At 40.6% G+C, this 19,343-nt stretch overlaps 1 protein-coding gene across 1 annotated transcript in view; it reads left to right on the forward strand.

The window, feature by feature from the left end:
* Positions 1 to 275: 275 nt before the first annotated feature.
* wb (wing blister) overlaps positions 276 to 19,343 on the forward strand; it is a 152,714-nt gene continuing 133,646 nt past the window's right edge. Inside the window, exon 1 of the mRNA XM_022058527.2 lies at positions 276 to 598. Coding sequence (XP_021914219.1) covers positions 505 to 598 — 94 coding nt within the window. The 5' untranslated portion in view covers positions 276 to 504. The remainder of the gene's footprint in view (positions 599 to 19,343) is intronic.

Here is a 19,343-nt window from a genome sequence, read left to right on the forward strand (position 1 = left end):
AATTGTCATACACTTTAACGGCGCAATTCTCAGTCAAAGTACACCTACCTCATACATAAATCGTAATAGAATATTTGTTGAACTTGTAACTGCAATGAATGTAATTGATTTTCAGCAATATTTCGTTCAGCGATTAGAGCAGTAGCTTTTTTCTTCTTGTAGTTTTTATTAGAAATAACAGATGGCAGAGGTTGCGGAGGGTAGCTAGTAGTTATTAAGCTATCCCGTAGGTGGCTCTAATATTGGCCCTCGTCGCGGATCCTGCTCGTGGCGGGGTTTACTTCAACCATTGCAACGATGCGCGCCGAAAGGTGAGTCCGCTTGTTGTGTTGTGCTTGTTTTGCGGTGCGTGTGCGTACCACGTGTCGGTTGTTTGCGGGGGTGTTCGAAAAATATAAATCAGTGATGTTTGAAAAGTAGTGTGTTGCACTCATCTGCAGACCTCGTTGTGTACATTTAAAGTTAATTTTGTAAACGTTATTAATTTGTAATCCTAATAGAATTATGAAGAAACTTGTAGTATTCTGTGTGTTGGTGTGTGTTTCCTTGCCTCCCATTGCAAATGGTGCTTCAGATCACAACAGTATCAACAAGAAAGGTTAGTTCACAAATGTTTCTCTGTATAAGTCTGAGTACAAGAATAGGATTGACTGAAATACGAGTCATAGCATGTATTTAGAAACTTTTGCAATGTTACTAGGTATTTAAATGCCTAGAAAAATAAATTGTAATCACAATAGGTACATAGCATATATTTTACTTATATACTACCTTACTAGCAAAACGTCACCCGTGTAACACAGTAGACACGTGAATCATTCAACTGGTAAGGGTGACGTAAAGTTTTGTGCAGATGTTTTTAGGGCTCTGATTACGTTGTGTTTCTGACAGTACCACATGATGAACAGACGAACGTAAGAAGTAAGAAAACAAAGGCTGGACCTAACATCAGCAACAAAACAAAGGAGTTTCAACAACATTAGAACTGACTTCCACCCTCCATCGTACAAAACTGAGCAAAATTAATTTGTATTTACCATAAAAAATGAGTCTGACATAAGTCTACCTGAAGGCATCGTAATTAAACCAAATCGGTTACATATTATACCAATCTCTGCAACTTTTTAAAATCCATCAATAACTTGATGTTGTTCACAAGGCGTCACAACTCAGAAAACATCCGGCGACATTATTAGTCTATAAGTAACTAACTAGATGGCTTACCGAACCCGAAAGTTCATCACCGAATTAACCAAAGCCCCACCGGACCCTGTCCTGGGCCAAACCTGGTCCGAGGCTTAGTTATTTTTTTTCGTAACAATGCTTTTTTTACGGTGAAAGGTTGTTAGCCTTACGCCCAACCTCCAACCTGGAGGACCAGGGTATCACTCTTAGTCTGGCGCATCGCCTTAGACCTGTCCGGCTTGGGTGACCCTACCATGAGCCGAAGCTCCGGCCGGCATAGCCCTATGGGTCATTTGAGCACGCAAATTGCCTTTGACAAGGTGGTGATGCCCAAAATGTGAATATAGTCAAATGAGCCTAAGTTTGATAATTTATCTTGACCATGAACTGGGTTACAGATAGTAAATGTCCCGTTTCGTAGCATCATATGAAGACTTCCTAATATAAAGAGAGAATGATATTTTACGGTAATTTATTGGATCCTCTTACAAGGCCAGTTTCGCAGTCTGCTGTTTTCTGTCACTAGTAGAAGTTTGGTGGTTTAATTGTGAATTGAAAAGAACGCGCAAGTATTCTGTTAACGTGTGCTTGTAGTACGTAAAATTGGGTTTAAGCAACGCAGCCCTGCCTCTCTCTCACTCGCGTGTGAAGACACGAGTGAGAGAGAGAGGGGGCGGAGCAACGCTGTAAGCTTGTGCTGTTGAGTACATCCATTTATTGTTCCCGTAATGTGAAATTCTTGAAACAGCTCTTCGTAAGAGTTGGTCTGAAAATTATCAGAAAATTAACCCAACTGGAAACAAGAAGAACTCTCTCAGCCGTGTTATTACCACGTCTGAGGACCTACGCCACTGCCAGCATTTTCGAATTCGAACGTGACAAGCCTCGCGTGTTCATTCTGGTGTCGACAGTTCGTCATCACGTACGGACCACAACTGACGTCTCCCGGTCTAATGGGGCCGAGCGTCAAGTGGACAACTTATTTCCATCCTTTTCCGAGATTACGAATGCTTCGTGCTTTAGCTACACTCCGTGTGCCTTCATTTCGTGGTGCTTAAGTACAAAGAAACATTCGCCTTGCCGGCACTTTTAATTGTGTAATGAGGAATTGATCATTATATGAAATTTCAATTTTCTAGGAGTATGGGAATTATTGTTTTCACTTTTTATGAGAAAGGCTTTATGACCTGACCCATCATTCTGACGTGTCGACGGCGGTGTAAAGGCAACCGTATGATGAATCTAATAGCACTGGCTGGATTCAAGTGTGCCTTTGACCTTAATGGGTACAACATTTTATAACTTTTATTAAGAGACTTGTTAAGGAACACGTTTAAGCCCCAAGTGCGTAGTAGCATTGATTTCTAATAATTGGAATTAACAAATTGTTTGTACGTAAAGGAAGCCCACACATTTAAGTTTATAATTAAAAATTCAAGGTTTTGGGTTGGTAGGGATGAAGGCCACAGTTTTGGGAGGGGTTTCTAAGTCACCAACTGATGATGTTTGTATGCAAATGTGATGGGACACACCTACAGTACTCCTTCGGCAAGGAGCATTTTCCTTCTTCCACTCGTGTGGAGTACAACAAAGTTTTAAAATACGGAAATAGTACTTATTTAGGTGATTGTTATGTTATTTAAACGTACTTTAGAAGCAGTATTGTGCCTCGAAGATGGCTGTCTTCTGGGTTGTAGCACCGTGTTGTCTGGTAGAAGCTCACCATTGTTTCAGAGGTCCTTACTGCATCCATCATCAGGGCGCTGAGTAAGCCGCGCGCGTTGATTCTGTTTTGACTGGTCAGGCCAAGACTCTGCTTCGTCTTTGCTAATCGCCGACAGGGGGAGAGGATTTTTCCTCTAGCCTCTGCCCAATGGGTACCGGGGTCCATTTCGCTGTGGTAAAGCGTAGTCAGGGCGTGATGCTTACCACCCAACCCTTTCTAGTGCCGAGGTTGAGAATAAGTAGGGGTTATGTTTATTTCCTCTCCCCTAAGTCACGGTATAAAGATAGCGGAAAATCAAATCTGTTTGTGTGACCTATTCGTACTGTGTCACAGTTGTACAGAATGGAGATATTAAATATAAATGTACCAAGGGTTTGTATTTTCAGAACTTTAATTTCCGTTCAAATATGGATTTCTCTTATTTGTCTAAGGAAAGCCGTCAAGCGTAGCCTCAAACTAAGCATTCTTTACACAAACAAAGATAAATAATCGTGAAGTTGAAATCCATAGCGATGTATATTTTTTCTAAAGAACAATTTGAATCATCTGATACAGGCTGCACATATAGCCTGTTTAATAAGCAACGTGTACTTTGTCACATATTTTTCCAATATGTTTCTGATGATGCCAAAAACTGGGAGATACATGGGAAAATTTTAATGTAAGAAAGTAAATAAGAGCATACATGCGGATGGTTAAAAAGGGATAAATTGAATTATAACTGAGTGTATGGAGCTGAGAGTTTCTCCACTACTCTTGAAATGTACCACCTTTTATGGTACCGGAAGTTCACTTTTGTGCCACAATAACTTCTACCGGGCCCCACTCGTGTCCGCGGCAGTAAACTGCAGATTTCGACCCTAATATTTACTGGGGGCATAACTTTTGTCACCACACCACGGTTCTTTATGGCTGTAAATGTCTTTGAAACCAACTCACAAATTCGCGCCTTGCCAGATATCCTCGATAAAGTATGTCCTTATGATCACGCAGATATTAGTCTGCTTGTCTGCAGTTTTGCTATAATTCATCTCTAGGCTGCAGTCACTGGAACGGACATGCAGTGCGTGTGAATTGGTATTAAGAAACATCATGATCTTTTCTTGTTGCTGTTGACACGAATAGAAAAGACTTTCATAGAATGAATAGCTTTTGGAATTATCCTGTATTTCTTTAGTGTCCGTGTTTGCTGTATATCAAACTCACAGGAAAAAGAACTCGCATTCAACGGATTGTGAGTTTTGCTAATTATTTACTAAAATATCGTGTTCTTATGTAGAAACCAGTACGCGTAGCGAGTTTGTGGATGACTTCAGTGTTTATTTATAGGCAATTTTATTTGTCTTTTTATTTCGTAAGAGAGTTGTCTTCAGATGAACTGGTTGTCATGCAAGTTCATGTTCATTTTTATTATGTGCACAGCAGTTTGGATAGAACCCGGAACTCTCTGAATAAGATTAGACCAGTTCAGACAATAGACAAAGTCCAATGTAATATGTGGTTTAGTGAGCTTTATTCGTATGACGCAGACCAGTTTCAGAATTCATCTGGTTATCGAAGACCAAGTGTGACCCAGGCTTACGTGTATGTTTCGTCTTAAGTCACGCCATCGCGCCTCGCACTTGACATGTTTACAAGGAGCTGAGATGGTTCCTGACCATGATCTTGCAAATAAAACATACCTTGGTTGGAAACTCACTGGAACTCCATGCAGAACATGTGTCCTATGGTCAGAGACGCAAAAACATGAATGAAATGTCTGTCCGTGATCCGCGAGTGAGTGTCTGGTGGGTTTCTCCTTACGCAGTGTTCATTTTGCAATGCACTCCTCCCCTGTTCTGTCGTTTGTCTGCAACTTTAGAGGACTGTCTTGCGACTTTATGTACTTTGTACATTCGGTTACAAAATTGTAGTACCCATGAAGTTTATTGAAATGTGGTAAAAATTCGTTGTGTTAAACCTTTGCTTCTTTTTGGAGTAAAGTTGGATTTGAGATGACTAGTCAGTTATATATTTTGTACCAGTTTTATTTTTATAGTCATTTGTAATACAAAGGGCCGGTAAAATCATTAAAATGATTGGCTACGGATTGGACGAATCAGGTTCGGTTCCCAGCAGAGGCTAGTGGGTACTGTGAGCTGCTTCCCATGGAGGAAGTCTGGCCAGAGCGTGAGGCTGGCCACTCATCTACATCGTGACTACGTCTCAGTTACTTAGACATTTAACTCCATCTCCGCCCCGTACTCTTATCACGTGTTTCTGGTTTTTTGACTAAAATTGTATACGTATTTATTATCTCCGAATGCGTGTTACTGGGATACTGGGAACGACCCGTTCTTCAAGTTCCTGAGCACTGCATGTTGTATAATATACATTTAAGGTAATTAACTTCTTCTGAAACTTTCGCGACAAATCTTTTGCCAAAAATGCTCCGATTATCTTTGCCATGTCTGTATGTCCGTCTGATCGCATTTAATAACTAGAAAACAGCAAAACGAATTTTCATGAAATTTTATATTTGATAAATTTTATAAATTTGTCGGCACATTGAAGTTTTGGTTAAAATCGGGCGACCGTAAGGGATACTTATGAAGACATACATCCGATTCTTTACACATATTGAGCGTAACTAACTAAGTATCCATCATACTGAAAAATCTTTCAAACAGTAATGGAGAAAAATTACCCTGCCACTTATGCCCAATATATATTTTTTGTAAGTATTAAAAAACTTTCTTGATAATTAAAGAACAAAAAGAAAAGAATTGTTTGCTGTCGTCTTGAAACTCAAGCTGAGTTTGATCAGAGTTTGTGTTGGAGGTATTTGCCCCCTTTTCCATTCTTTCTGTTTTACAGTTAAGAATTTAAATCTAGAGGCAGTAACAGGGCGGGCGCACCGCAATTGTTACGCCATGCATACACTTCCCAACTTGCCCTTTTACATGAAATCATGACAGACGTGTTTCATAGCGCGGTAGTGATTGGCAGAGACTTTATAATATTTAAAGATTACTTGCATATGCAGGCAGGACAAAGTTGGCTGCATTTTAAAGGTAACATACCGGTAAATTCTTAGTGAAAAACACGGATTTACGTATTATGTCAAGAAAATTTAAGTAACAGACGCTCATATGCGATCGGCATTGCCGTTCGCCAGGAAATGTGAGTGCATGTTTATTTTACCCATAACCATAAACACATTTGAAATATTTAAAAGTTGAGGATGGCCGTCTCATGGGCTGTAACACCATGTAGTCTGGTAAAAGTTTACCGACGTTTCAGAGGTACTTGCTGCCGCCATCTTCAGGGCGCTGATTGAGTCACCAGCGAGAAAGTGGTTTGATATGTAGGAAGCAGTCAGAAAAAGCAGAAACTTGACCGGGGCAACAGTTACCAATGAAACGTCAGTAAACTTCTACCAGACTACACGGCGTTACAACCTATGAGACGGACATTTTTATAATCAAATCCTGCTGTACTAGGATTGTAGACATAAAGTTAAATTTCATTTTTGTTACAGTTCCTCAAAAAACGCGTAAAACCATGAATGTTTGTATAAATAACTTGTTGTAAAGCGCTTTCATGCGATGCAGTCAACTGGATCTGCCACCTGTTTATATCCAAACTGACTAGACGTATGAGCGACAAGAACAGGGCCTCTCTAATTTAATGACTCAATTCGAGGGAAAGGTGTGATGCTTTGGGTGATTGGTTTTTTGTCCTTTAATCTAGAGTGGTGATCACTGTTATATAGTAATGAAGATAATAATTATTAAGGCCAATAAGAAGCATCTAACGTAATAAAATTAATGGGTGTGGCCATGTTTTTAAATGTAGCGATCATTAATCATTCGGAAAGATTCGAGAGAGTCAGGTTGTATTATGAGTGAGGAAAACTGTTACAGAGTTTTGTGGGACATTACAGGATATTTGTTTGAAAATAAAGTCAGCGACGTTGCATTGTGTAATTCACCATCGGCAATGCAGTCAGTAGCATAAGATAACCCGCACTGAATAATGCATTAGAAATGACAAGCGGAAAACGACCGTTGAATATCAACGGTGAGTGAATTATTTCGTGTGTTTATCCGTAACCAACTTCCTTTCATTTGTCTGTTTCGTACTCTATCTCCTTTGGAAGTCTGTCTAAAAGCTCCCTAATGGTGAACGCACGAGCCATAAACCTTTCCTGCAAAGTTGTGAAAATTTATTTCGAAAGACCTCTCCGATTTATGATCCAGCCATTAGTATAGAATGTGTGAATAAAGTGAAATCAATAAGTAAATAAAAGAAACCATCAAGATACCCGGTGTAGACCTTAAACCGACATTCATACCAAATGTAATTCGTATACGAAGGAATGCATATGGCGGCGCTCTCTGCGCAGACATGTTATACGTTCCGAATACCGATGTGACACTACTACCAAGTTAAACTGCTCGGTAAGCCGTGTTGAATGCTTGAAATGCTCTAAGACGGGTTTGTGGTCTTACCTGTCGGTTTTTATTTTGTTGTCGGCTTCCTTTGTTATGTTTCGCTGCAATGAAAATATAAGCGTGAATGAAATAACAAGATTTTGTCACATGCATTATATAGAACTAAATAATTAAAATATATCAGGCATAGGTGGGAGGATCATGTTAAATCAGACCTCAAAGGTACTGGGTGTTAGGATGTGAAATGGATTTTTTTTTTGTTCAGTACATTTCCTGGTGGCGGGCTAATGTAAAGATAATAGTCTAATAAATTTTGAGGTTCCGTGTAAGTGGGGGGGGGGGATTTCTAGACTGTGCGATCGTCTGTTTTTCAAGACTGATTATGCGGTGTGGAGTTTATTAGGCATATAAGCATCTTGTATGATATTGTCAGCGTTAAAAAAAGGAAAAGTTACACATCAAATATCTGTTTATTGCTTCTGAGGGTTGAAAATAGATAAAGGAAGTAAGCCTTGCTGTTTAGAAACAAGAATGATTTTTTTATGAAAGGGCGGGTTGTTCTGTCCTGTTTTCAATAAACCGGGACAAAGAAATACCAGTTCCTTTAAGTGTTCACTGACGTAGTTTGCAATAATATCTGCTCGTAAGATTTTACAGACGTAAACAACTTTATATAACATGAAAATTCTGGAATGATGCGTCATGTGACCTGAAATTTCGTGCTTCAAAGGTTGACGTCTTGATATGAGAGTACAAAGCAAATTTCGCGAGAAGGATAAATCAATTTACATTGCTTATGTGACATAATAGCGAACCTTGTCTAATAAGGATCTTTTAAGTAAAAGGAAATGAACAGACTTTATCTACACTCTTTACAGGATTGAAGCTGAAGATAATCTAAATAGTATTTAAGAATTTATATCCTATCTCAACAGAAAATACAGATCATCTGGTGATTGCTGTTTAGGGAAATAACAGCTGTTTAGCCGAGAATCATCTCTGAGGGGAAAATACCAAGTCGGCGAGATTTCAGCTTCTCACGGCAACCTGCATGAGAATTACTGTTTTCTGGGATGTTACGTCCTGATCGCCCTTTGATGGAGTTAGGAAACACCTCTGAAACGTCGATCAATTTATCAAAGACCATATGACAGAACCGCCAGCACACATCTACCCTCAGAATGCAGGTTTATTGAATGTTAAATTAGGTGGTATGGAGCTGCAGTAAACATTGTGATTTAAAGAGGTAAAACAGGTGTATGTGTCTGTTGGGGGGGGGTGTGAGAGGATGTGCGTTTTCTTTGCGTTTTTAGATAACATGAAGGCGTCGCGTCCGTCCGCTTGTTCTATTTACGTATTAAAATGTTTTGAAGTGCTTCTGAAGTCCACGAGTAAACATACAAGATTATCTCTAAAGATAAACAACAGGAATATCCCAATGTCTGTTTTCTTTTTCAGTCTGTTGTGTTTTCTATACGAATTCATTAAGGTCAAGGATTCCGTCACACCATGAATTGGTGTTCAGCAGATGTCAGAAGTATTACTTTTAAAGGATATCAATTAGATTTAGATGAAAGTAATGATTCAATATATGTATGTATATGTAATGTGTATTGGTCTATTATAATCAAGTTTTTAATGACAAATTGGATTTCTCTCAAGAGAAGTGTTGATCAAATGGATCCGTCTTGTAGTAATTCATCAGTAGCATTTCTTACCGGTGATTTAAATTCTAGTTTCATCGGATGCCATTTAATTTTCGATGTTGACATTTGTTCTGAGTCCACGCTACTCATTCATTGCCAGTCATCTTTCGACACCCGTCCTGCAGCACAAAATGATCTGTCCTTACTAGTTCCCATAGCAAGTGGCATTATGAACATAGTAAAAAACATTGCTGGCAAGCTTGCGCAGTTTATCGTAATAAATGGGTCTATTAGTTGTTTTAAGTGTTGAGTTTGGTGATTCATCATCGGCAGATGATGGTGTTGATGGAGATTGCTTAAGGCTTGACACAGTCAAATCCAAAATTCAGTCTCTCTTTTACAAGTGATGGCATTGATTTTACTGGCGTTGCTTTAAGCCGCGTCCACACTTGTAACATAACCTCGTAACGTAACGTAACGAGGTTCTGTTACAAGTGTGGACGCTGCTTAAGGATTACATAGTCTCATAGTGTGAACACAATCGTTGGTCTCTTCAAAAAGGAGAAGGCCTTCTTGTGAAGTCTTGTTTCAGCCATCGCATCGTATTCTTGGACTACCAACATGGCCTATTTGTACGTAACTGGTTGTATAGTTATGTTTTTTATAATATTTCTGAATAACAGGCAACGAAAAATGCTCTTTTATAGTACCACAATAGTGCTAGTACACTAATGTCGAAAACTTTAGAATTACTGAAACATTTAACACCGCATCCAGAATTTTTCTCAGTTACATCCACAATCCTGTCAATGGGTACTGGCGTCAGAGGATTGAGAATTCCTGCAGAGTAAACGTCTCTAATTCATCTTTTTGAAAAGTTGCTAGTGGCTCAGTAGCAAAATATTCCTCATGTTTTAAAAGGCGCGTTACACGAGCCCTATTGTGAGCCTTATCGTCAAACAGCTGAATAAGCTCCACACACTCGCATTCTTTGAGATCTGTTTTGAATTTTAATCTCCTGAGAATGTCCCTCGTAACTCGGAATCCACCCGCCGAAATGCAACGGCTGTGTTCTGCGTTGTGACTCACTCATTTTCCGGTAGTTCGCTTACTGCTGCTGTGTAATGTTCAATGCATTTTTAACGGTGTTCAGATATAGAACGCTCTACTATGCAAAATAAATTGTACTAATTGGTTCTGTGTGTGCAGAGATCAATAAGAATGCCCTCTACGGATAATTCTACGGCATATACCGACGTCGCAGGATGGGCGCAGTGTTCCAGACATTAATAAAAGCAAGTTGTTAGTGAAAGGAGTTCACGTATTAAGCCGTGCTGTGACATCAATCATGTACTTCAGGCACACCTCACACACTGATTCCATTATGTAAATGAGATTCATGTTTGTTTAGTCCTGTCTTGCTCTCTTTGCAGTTGCTTATGCATTGATGAAAACAATGACTTTTTCAACAATCACAGGATTACCAGAAACATTTTAGTCCGAAAACCTGAAAGGAAGAGACTACTTGGTAGACATGGGTTTAGGTGGAAAGATAATATTAAAATGAATGTTAATAGGATACAATCACCTGGACTGAAAATATGTATCTCGGGCTAGGCACCAGTGACGGACTTTTCTTGGTGCGGAAACGAACGCAGAGTTCCATAAAAGGCGGATAATTTTTTGATTATCTCATCAACTGTTAGCAAATCAGGAAGGAATTTGAGGTTTTAACGGTGGTAAGTCTGAAGATGGCTGTCTTCTGGGTTGTTACGCCGCGTAGACTTGTAGAAGATTATCGACGTTTCAGAGGTCCTTGCTGCCTCCATTATCAGGGCGATGCATCCGCAGCCTGAGGACGCACCATGCCAATGTAACGAGGACCCACAATAAATTGTTTGTGCGTTTTACGTTTTAATATTACTCAGTTTTTAAGGACGCAAACTACACAACCAATACGAACTTTGGATGACAATGGGTGATTCCTAGATGGCGTCTCCAATATGATAATCTGTCTCATCATGCGGTCCTCAAGGACTTGCCACTCAACAAAATAACAACAGTAGTATCAGTTTAGGAAGTAGTGATGCTTTTTGAGTCGTGACAGGTTAGTCAGTGAAGTGGCCCTCCACAGACTTAATTACCGGGATTCGATTCCCGGCGGGAGTAGTGATTTATCTTTTGCCACCATCTATACAGACTCTGTGGCTACCTTCTCCATTGGGTTCCGGGGGCGAAACGGCGAGAACTTGATGGCTCCATTTAATGCAGACGAGAGCTTTATCACTTACTCCGCCCTCATGTCATGATGCTGTATAAGTGATAGCTTTGCATTTGCCTTATGACGTTTCTTAATTAATACAATTTTAACCAGTCCTACGCTGCAGACACAAGCCTAAAAGGAATTTGAATTGATTAAAGTCCCTGCCTTTGAGAACGGTAATAACGAATTTGAATTAGCTTACATTTATTATTAAATTAAGAGAAGATTAAATTCATTGAATGTTTGCTACCGTTCACTCCAGAATGCTTTAAAATGTGAATACTGAAGTGTATAAAACTATAATATTACCTGTCGTTTTCCATGAGTCATAAACTTGGATGTCGTGCTATAAGGAAAGATTGATTGAAGGCGTTTGAGGACAGGGTAGGTCCTGAGAGATGGTGAAAATTTATTGGTGAGCGCTTCATACTTTGAAGGGCAGAGGCCCGATAAAGAGTTAGCTGATCAGTAAGTTCCCCATTTTTGTTGGAATCGATAGGTTCATTACCGTAGTTACAAGACCTAGTCCCTCAGTTGAATGCAATCCATAGCCTATTCTTTAGGATTACATTTCTTATTCCTTCCCATCTACGCCTAGTTCTCATACTTGTCTCTCTCCTTGAGGGATTTAGTGTAGAATACAGAATGCCCCAAAAGAGGTATATACACAGTAGCAACTTCGGTGGCCGCTTGTCAGTCACATGCTCACTGCTGCCAACTGTGCCGCGAAGCTAAAGATGATAACTTTGAACACATACACTAAATTCCCTAATACACTAATTGCCATTGCTGACGTTTATGTGTTTTGTTTCTATTAAAATGTCTTTATTTCATTCGTTGAATGTGTGTTTACTTCTTTTTGGGACACTGTTATCGTTAAAAACTAAAATTTCTGTTTGATACAATGAATTCAGATTAGCTTTATGCGTTAAATTTTATAAGTCTCCTCGTTATATTTAGGCACTAATAGACTTGTTCAATCTTCACGTGTGTCTGGTTATGTTTTCCTGCTTCTGTGATAGTTGAAGCCCGCATGTTTATTACCTTAACCGTATCCTGCACTTGACTTTGGAGTTTTTTTAGGTTGTGTAGATGCTCCCTGCGTTGTTTATCGGCTTCCTTCCTCTGTTGCTGTAACAAGAACGGTATTTGCAACGGAGGGATGTTTACAGGGATGCACGTGGTACGTGCTGTAACACAGAGAACTTCTTTACACGCCACTGAGAAAGAGATTGGTTGTTACAGGGTAAGGAAATATTGAAACTGCATTTGAAGACGGACGGCGCATCGCGAGGTTCACTGAAGTGTTTAAAAAAGTGTTTCGGCAAATACAATTCCGGGGAGAAGTAAGCAGTTGGTACTAGGGGGTGGAGGTGGGGGCTCATGGGAGAACTTAGAAATAACCGCGAATCTTGTTAAATGTTGTGAGATTTGTGGTTTTCACACTGGCGAGTATGAAGATACGAGGGTCGCTCATTAAGTAATGCCCCACATTTCTTTTCTCAGCCAATAATGAAGATAGAAAAGTGCACTTTTACATGCTTGAGATTTGATGTTTCCCGCGTTCGTGTACGGAGTTTCAAATGATTCCAACCGATAGCGGAGCTGTAGTGAACTGTTAAAATGGCGTCTGTGAACGACTCTTGTTACAAGCAACGAGCTGTAATTGAATTCTTTTTTGCTGAAAAAGAAACTGTGGTGAACATTCATAAACGTTTGTGTGCTGTGTATGGAAGCTGTGCAGTCGATAGGAGCACCGTTGGTCGCTGGGCTAAGAGAGTTAAAGCTTCAGGAAGTGAAGAAACCGAGCTCCGTGATCTGCCGCGCTCTGGGCGTCCTGCCACAGCCACCACTCCAGACATGTTGAACCGCGCGGATGCCATTATTCGTGAGGATCGGCGCATCACAACTCGACAATTGGCCCAACAGCTTTCAGTCAGTAATGGAAGTGTAATTGCAATTATCCGGGCTCTTGCATATTCGAAGGTGTGCGCAAGATGGGTTCCACGAAGTCTCACAGCAGACCACAGGATTCAAAGGAAAACGATTTCTTCTGAATTGTTGGAGCGTTTTGATGCTGAGGGAGAGATCTTTCTGTCCCGGATCATTACAGGTGACGAAACCTGGATACACCACTTTGAGCCGGAGACAAAAAGGCAGTCGATGGAGTGGCATCATCCTCAATCACAGAGAAAGAAGAAATTCAAGACAACTCCCTCCGCCGGAAAAGTCATGATGACTGTCTTTTGGGACAGTGATGGGGTCATTCTTGTGGATGTGATGCCAAGAGGTGCGACCATCAATTCAGACGCGTACATTATGACCCTGGAAACCCTCAAGAAGCGTTTCCGACGAGTTCGGCCTCACAAGCATCCAGCAGAAATTTTGCTCCTGCATGACAATGCACGCCCTTACACAAGTCCGAGAACCCGGGAAGAAATCACCAAATTTGGTTGAACGGTGCTGCCCCATCCACCCTCCGACTCCATCTCTTTGGGCCACTTTTAAGATGCTATCCGCGGAACAAGGTTTGAAGATGACGAGAGCGTTATTCAAGCAGTGAGGACATGGCTACGTGCATAGGACAAGAGCAGGTACCGGCAAGGCATGCATGCACTTGTTCCACGCTGGCGTAAAACCGTACAAGTTGATGGGGACTATGTGGAAAAATAGTATGTGTAAAGGAAACATTGATTTATATTGTCACTAAATTTGAGCCATCTTGAATAAATATGTTCTGAGGAAAAAAATGTGGGGCATTACTTAATGAGCGACCCTCGTAGCTGTTTCTAGGTTGTTCCGTGTAGTTTGGTGGAAGCTTACCGACGTTTCAGAGGCGCTTTTGTCCTTAATTGAAAAGCGCACACTGTACAAAGCGATTTGGTAGCAGACATCAGTACCGAGGCTTTCTTTGCCAGATTATACATACAGCTCCCCAGAGCCCAAGTAGAAATGAAAACAAACATCTAGCGTCCGCAAGGAAAAGTTAACTAACGCCTTGCTCAGACAGGTTTTACGTATGGGCGTAATTACTCTTCGCATTGAGTGGAAGCGATGACGTCAGGATACGCTCAGACGTAACTCGGCGTGTAAATGAAAGGCAGTTCATTGAATCTTTCACAAGGGCAAAACATTGAATCCGATTTGGCACGCAACGCATTGGTTCAGTAGGTAACCAAAAGGTGTTAATTATTGAGAGCCAGACCGTGGATGATGCATAGCCTGCTCATTCTGTTTCTGTGGCCAGGTCTATATAGTTGTCTCTTCTCTTACAGATTTCAAGCCAGAATTCTGTACGAATTTCTCATGCTATAAATCATAAATAATTGAATTTATACAGCGTCTTTTAATGACCTAGTACATTTGAAGTAATGATAATTTTCATCTTATCTGTAACTGAGATTGTCTCTGCGGACTAAAACATTAGCGAAAACGTCATGGAGCAGGTTTCTGCGAACTGATATGAAGTACAAGGGGAGAGGGGAACTGTATAAAAATTTTAGTCGACGAATCTGAAGGGAAGAATCTACTTAGGAGACCTAGGCGTAGATTGGAGGATAATATGATGACAAAGGAATACGATATGAGTGTGTGGACTCGATTCATCTGGTCCTGGATAACTTCAAATGCCCTGCGTTTGTGAACACGGTAATGGAGTTTCCGATTCCATAAAAGGATGTGAATTTCTTTACTACCTTAGCAACTGTTATTGTCTCAAGCAGGTTTGTGCTCCGTGTACGTAGATTTGCCTGCTGAGCTACACGAATTTACTCAGGTAATTAAAATACGGATAATTATTAAATGGTGAAATAGAATATATGTTGGAGACTGCGATCGTGGGTTATTTAAAGAGATTACCTGCACTTGACAGGCTGGACTAATGAACACGACGACGAAGTCTCGAAAAATCCTGTGCAATGACAGACTCAAACCAGGTACTTCAGGATAAAAGTCAGGTGCTTTTCCCACTGAGCTAATTTGCTTGGTGGATTAGCTTTGTGTTTAAACACCATGCCACGAAGGCGTATATGTGGGTGTGAGGTTAAGTATCCACATGCCTTCAGTCCATGAGATTGGAAGGTGAATAGTCACGTTCACATTCGATAGTCTTCAGCTCTCGAGGAAGTACATGTCAACGGATTTGCCATCGTTCAGGGTATAAAATGCGGATTTAGAGTAATCGAAAGGACCTATTTTTATATTAACAAGTCATTGTTGTGGCCTTTTTGAAGATTTTTCCATATGAACCCCGATATTGGCGTGTAAGGACTGTAGAAGATCGGTGATGCTTCTGAAGACTTACGATGTTAGACCACTACGAAGTGCTAAGGAAGTCAGTAGGTCCTATTTTCATATGCTAATAGTTTCGTCTGGGACCACCTGAAAGATGAATACATCAACGACAAATATGAATGAACAGCCGGCCGTGTGTTCGACTTACATTAAAACAAGTCACGGTAGTTGGAAGCACGCGCCATGCTCTAACTACGATAATGTGTGCTTAAAATTAGCGTTCTGTATCTGTTTTAGGAAAGAAAACACGACGCAGTCCATGGAACGAAATCCTTCTTAGAAGCTAACAGTCGCTCAGATAGTTAATACATTAATCGCTTTCTCTACAACCCATAGGTTTATTAACACTTTCAGAAAATCCCGCCATCGTACCTTCGCTTTGTCCGAACCTATCCCCTCATTTCCTATTATTTAACCCTTTGCGGTCCATTTTAAATGCCACCACGGATCTCTGGTGGTCTATTTAAATGCCACTAAGCTTTATACATTGAACTCCTATTATGTACAGTTTTGATTTTCTTTTTAACTTGCATTAAACGGAAGATACTTTGCTAAATATAGTGAAAATATGTTCTGAGAGGATCACAGTTCCTCTTGTTTGAATACTGACCGTCTGAAATATTTTTCACGGACTGTACCACAGTCGCTAATGAGATGTGTAATAAGTGTTGCATTTCCGATTCCTGTCGTTCGGTAGAGAATAAAGCAAGTCCAAGTGTGTAGATATGACTTTGGCGACGTCTAAACACCTCTAATTGCATGCAGATATACGATGTATAAGCATTGGATTTCATATTCTCAGAGCTGTGCTTCCTTCTCCCTAATTGTTTTCAAAAGGTCAAGATCAAATTCAATAGCAGGAAAGTGAAACAGAATGCGAAGTGTAAACGATGAAGTCACTACACACAAAGAATGTTTGATAAGAAGACAAGGAATATGCACATGTCAGTGGTAGTTTGCTCTACGCGCCAAAAATATTTAAAAACATGTAATTTCGAATTAGGAAGACGGGATATTTCTTTTATAAATTTATCAGATGACAGCTACACACACGATGATATTACGTCTCTGTATGATGTATGGCAAAACACTTGATTTGGAATCCTGGCTTCCTTCGACACGTGTCAGAATAAAATGAATTTCTCTCCTGCCTTCTTTCAGTATTGTAAGGTACATAAAGTCTTACCAGGAAAACTAGGACAGAACTAGTACAAAGAAGAAGACACTGTTTGCCAGCCTCAGTTTGACTCCAGATCACGTAAAAGTTCGTAAAATACGTGGCGGACTCAGTCCGACATCGGACCGGAACTCGGATATTTAAATGTCGGACTCAGTCCGACAGAGACCGCAAAGGGTTAAGACCTATTTTAATATTATCCTCCCGTATGGGCCTAGGTGTCGTAAGTGCTCTTATTCCGTCAAGAATTGCAGCTATAGTTTTGTTAGCATATTTCATATCCCCATACAAAGTTCTAATGGCCAGATCTTGATTTCGTTGACTTAGTCATGTATCATATCAGTCCAGAGTGTGTAGCCCTTCTGTTGATTTTGCGTCCACGCTTTGTTCTCAAGCCCTAAGTATTTCCCTTAGTGCGAGAGTCCAGGTGTCAGATGTTATTACAAAACAACAGATAATATAGTTCAAGTATGTGGGTATTTAGATCGGAGACAGGAAAACATGATTCTGAATTAAATGGTATGGAATATTTCCTAAATTTGACATGTTCTTGACTTATTCGTAAATATAATTATGTTTCGTTACTGTCGTTCTCAGATATTTTAATTTCACCACATCTTCGAGTGCTAAGGGACGAGTAATCTACAGTCATCACATTTCCCTGTAGGTTATTCTTTATTTAAAGTAGAATCTGTTGTTTTCGTGAACAAAGGCTAGGCTATAATGATGTTTTAATCAACTGGCAGTCGCTACGGGCTGTAGTCCACGCGTTATTTTCTTTGTTGTGACGGGGATGCTGGAATATGTAGGGATGCAAAGAACTCGGACTTCGGCGTGACTCTGGTTGGAATACAGTCGTCGACGGACGGACGGACGGAAGTCATCGACCCTATTGCCGCTGTCCGTTTCGTCCCACACACAACACACAGCAGGTCCCGTCCGTTTCACTTACACAAACCGGTTCACCTTAGCAGCCGCAAGTATTCTCTGTGGAGAAAACATTGATCGATGTGTCACCGTGTCACTTCAGTTTCCAGGGCGACGGAAATCACTGAGCGTTCAGTGAGAAACACGACATGGACAGGTCTTCTTCACCGCCAGTATTCATGTCGTCTAATACTCGTAAGGGGCTTTGAAATTACCGCCTTGTTAAGTGGGTCTGTTTCTTTAACAACGTATCTATTTCAACGGGCCTCCGATTACGCCACGGTCTCCCAAGTGGTCTCTTTCCTTTAAGTTATCCAACTAAAAAATTATACGTTTCAAAAATGCCCGGCGAGTGATTTGTTTACCTCTGGCCTGTAGCCTCAGGTCTGTCCCTTTCTTGTCGCACGACAAGGTGTCCTAAACGTAGCCTCTACTACTGGGATAGTACGAACACCTTCCGAAACTAATCTTTGTTAAAGTACTTTAATTAGTTATTAAGAAAATGATGTAGAAGCGACTGATCGATATTATGAAAATCGAACTTTAAAGGTAACAAAGGAACTTAATGTGAGATTAGAAGTTCTCTCCACGGTGAGTGGGAAGATGGCTGTCTTCTGGGTTGTAAACCCGTTTAAGTTTATCTATGCTTCATAAGCACTTGCTGTATCCATCGTCAGGGCGATGGAAACCCGAAGACAACCGTCTTAGTGGAATGTAATATATGAAGAGAAGGCCTGTGCGCATATCGGCCTGTCAGTGAACGAATATTTCGTTCCTAAACAACAAAACAAAAGGACAGTGGTTTCAAGACCCAGTGCCATTTAAATTTTATTTATAAGATAATTTAACCTGAATGTAGATCTTCTGTTCGGAAGATTTTAATGATCTGAATTATTTAGAGCTGACGTTCCCATGACGCTGAATATGTAGATTGTAGTCTTTCGGGATGTGACACCGAATGTCGCGGCCGGGTGGTTAGCATTCCTGCTTCATATTCTTGCAGGCTGTGGGTTCAAGTCACGGCTCAAGCTTCTGTCGTGACTGTCATGGCTTTTCTTAGTCCCTCCTCCGAAATACCAGGATAATACATCATGTCCACGGCTGCCTCCTTCCTTATACATCCTGGTTCATTATTCATCATCCTGTCGCTGGTGACAGCATCGGTTAGTGAAGCCATAAATAAATGGATTGTGATACCGTGGATTTACGTTGTTTGGTTAACTGATGCGTTCTTCCGAAACGTCGGTAGCCACCAACAAACCTACACTGCTTCAGAATGAGGAAACTACATTCGACAATCTGGATTAGGCTTCGTTGTTAAATGTTTTGCCTTGCACTTCTGCTTATTCTTAGCAATAACAAGTAGATAAAAGAATAGTCCTTAGATTTTATCAGCAGTTAACGGCGATTTCTGGCCTCAAGAGGGTTTCAGTTCAGACCTGAATTTGGACACACGAGCAAACAAGTTTCTGACAAGATCGGATTCCCGCTACAGTATCCTCATCCAGCTTTGCTTGAACAGGTTTGTGAACAAAGAGTCCGTAGTCTTTCGTACTTAGGGACGCGAGTTTCGTTTCTTTGCCCTCTCTCCTCAAAACGAGAGATGGTTGCCGCTAGATAAATTAATGGAAGTGGGACCGGGTTAGCTCAGTCAACGTAGTGAGTGGCTGGCTGTGGACTAGGCATTCAG

The sequence above is a fragment of the Zootermopsis nevadensis genome, unplaced genomic scaffold (genome assembly GCF_977971745.1).
Source record: "Zootermopsis nevadensis isolate Lab colony 2312 unplaced genomic scaffold, Znev_1.0 Znev_ptg000021l, whole genome shotgun sequence".
Taxonomy (NCBI): Eukaryota; Metazoa; Arthropoda; class Insecta; order Blattodea; family Termopsidae; genus Zootermopsis; species Zootermopsis nevadensis.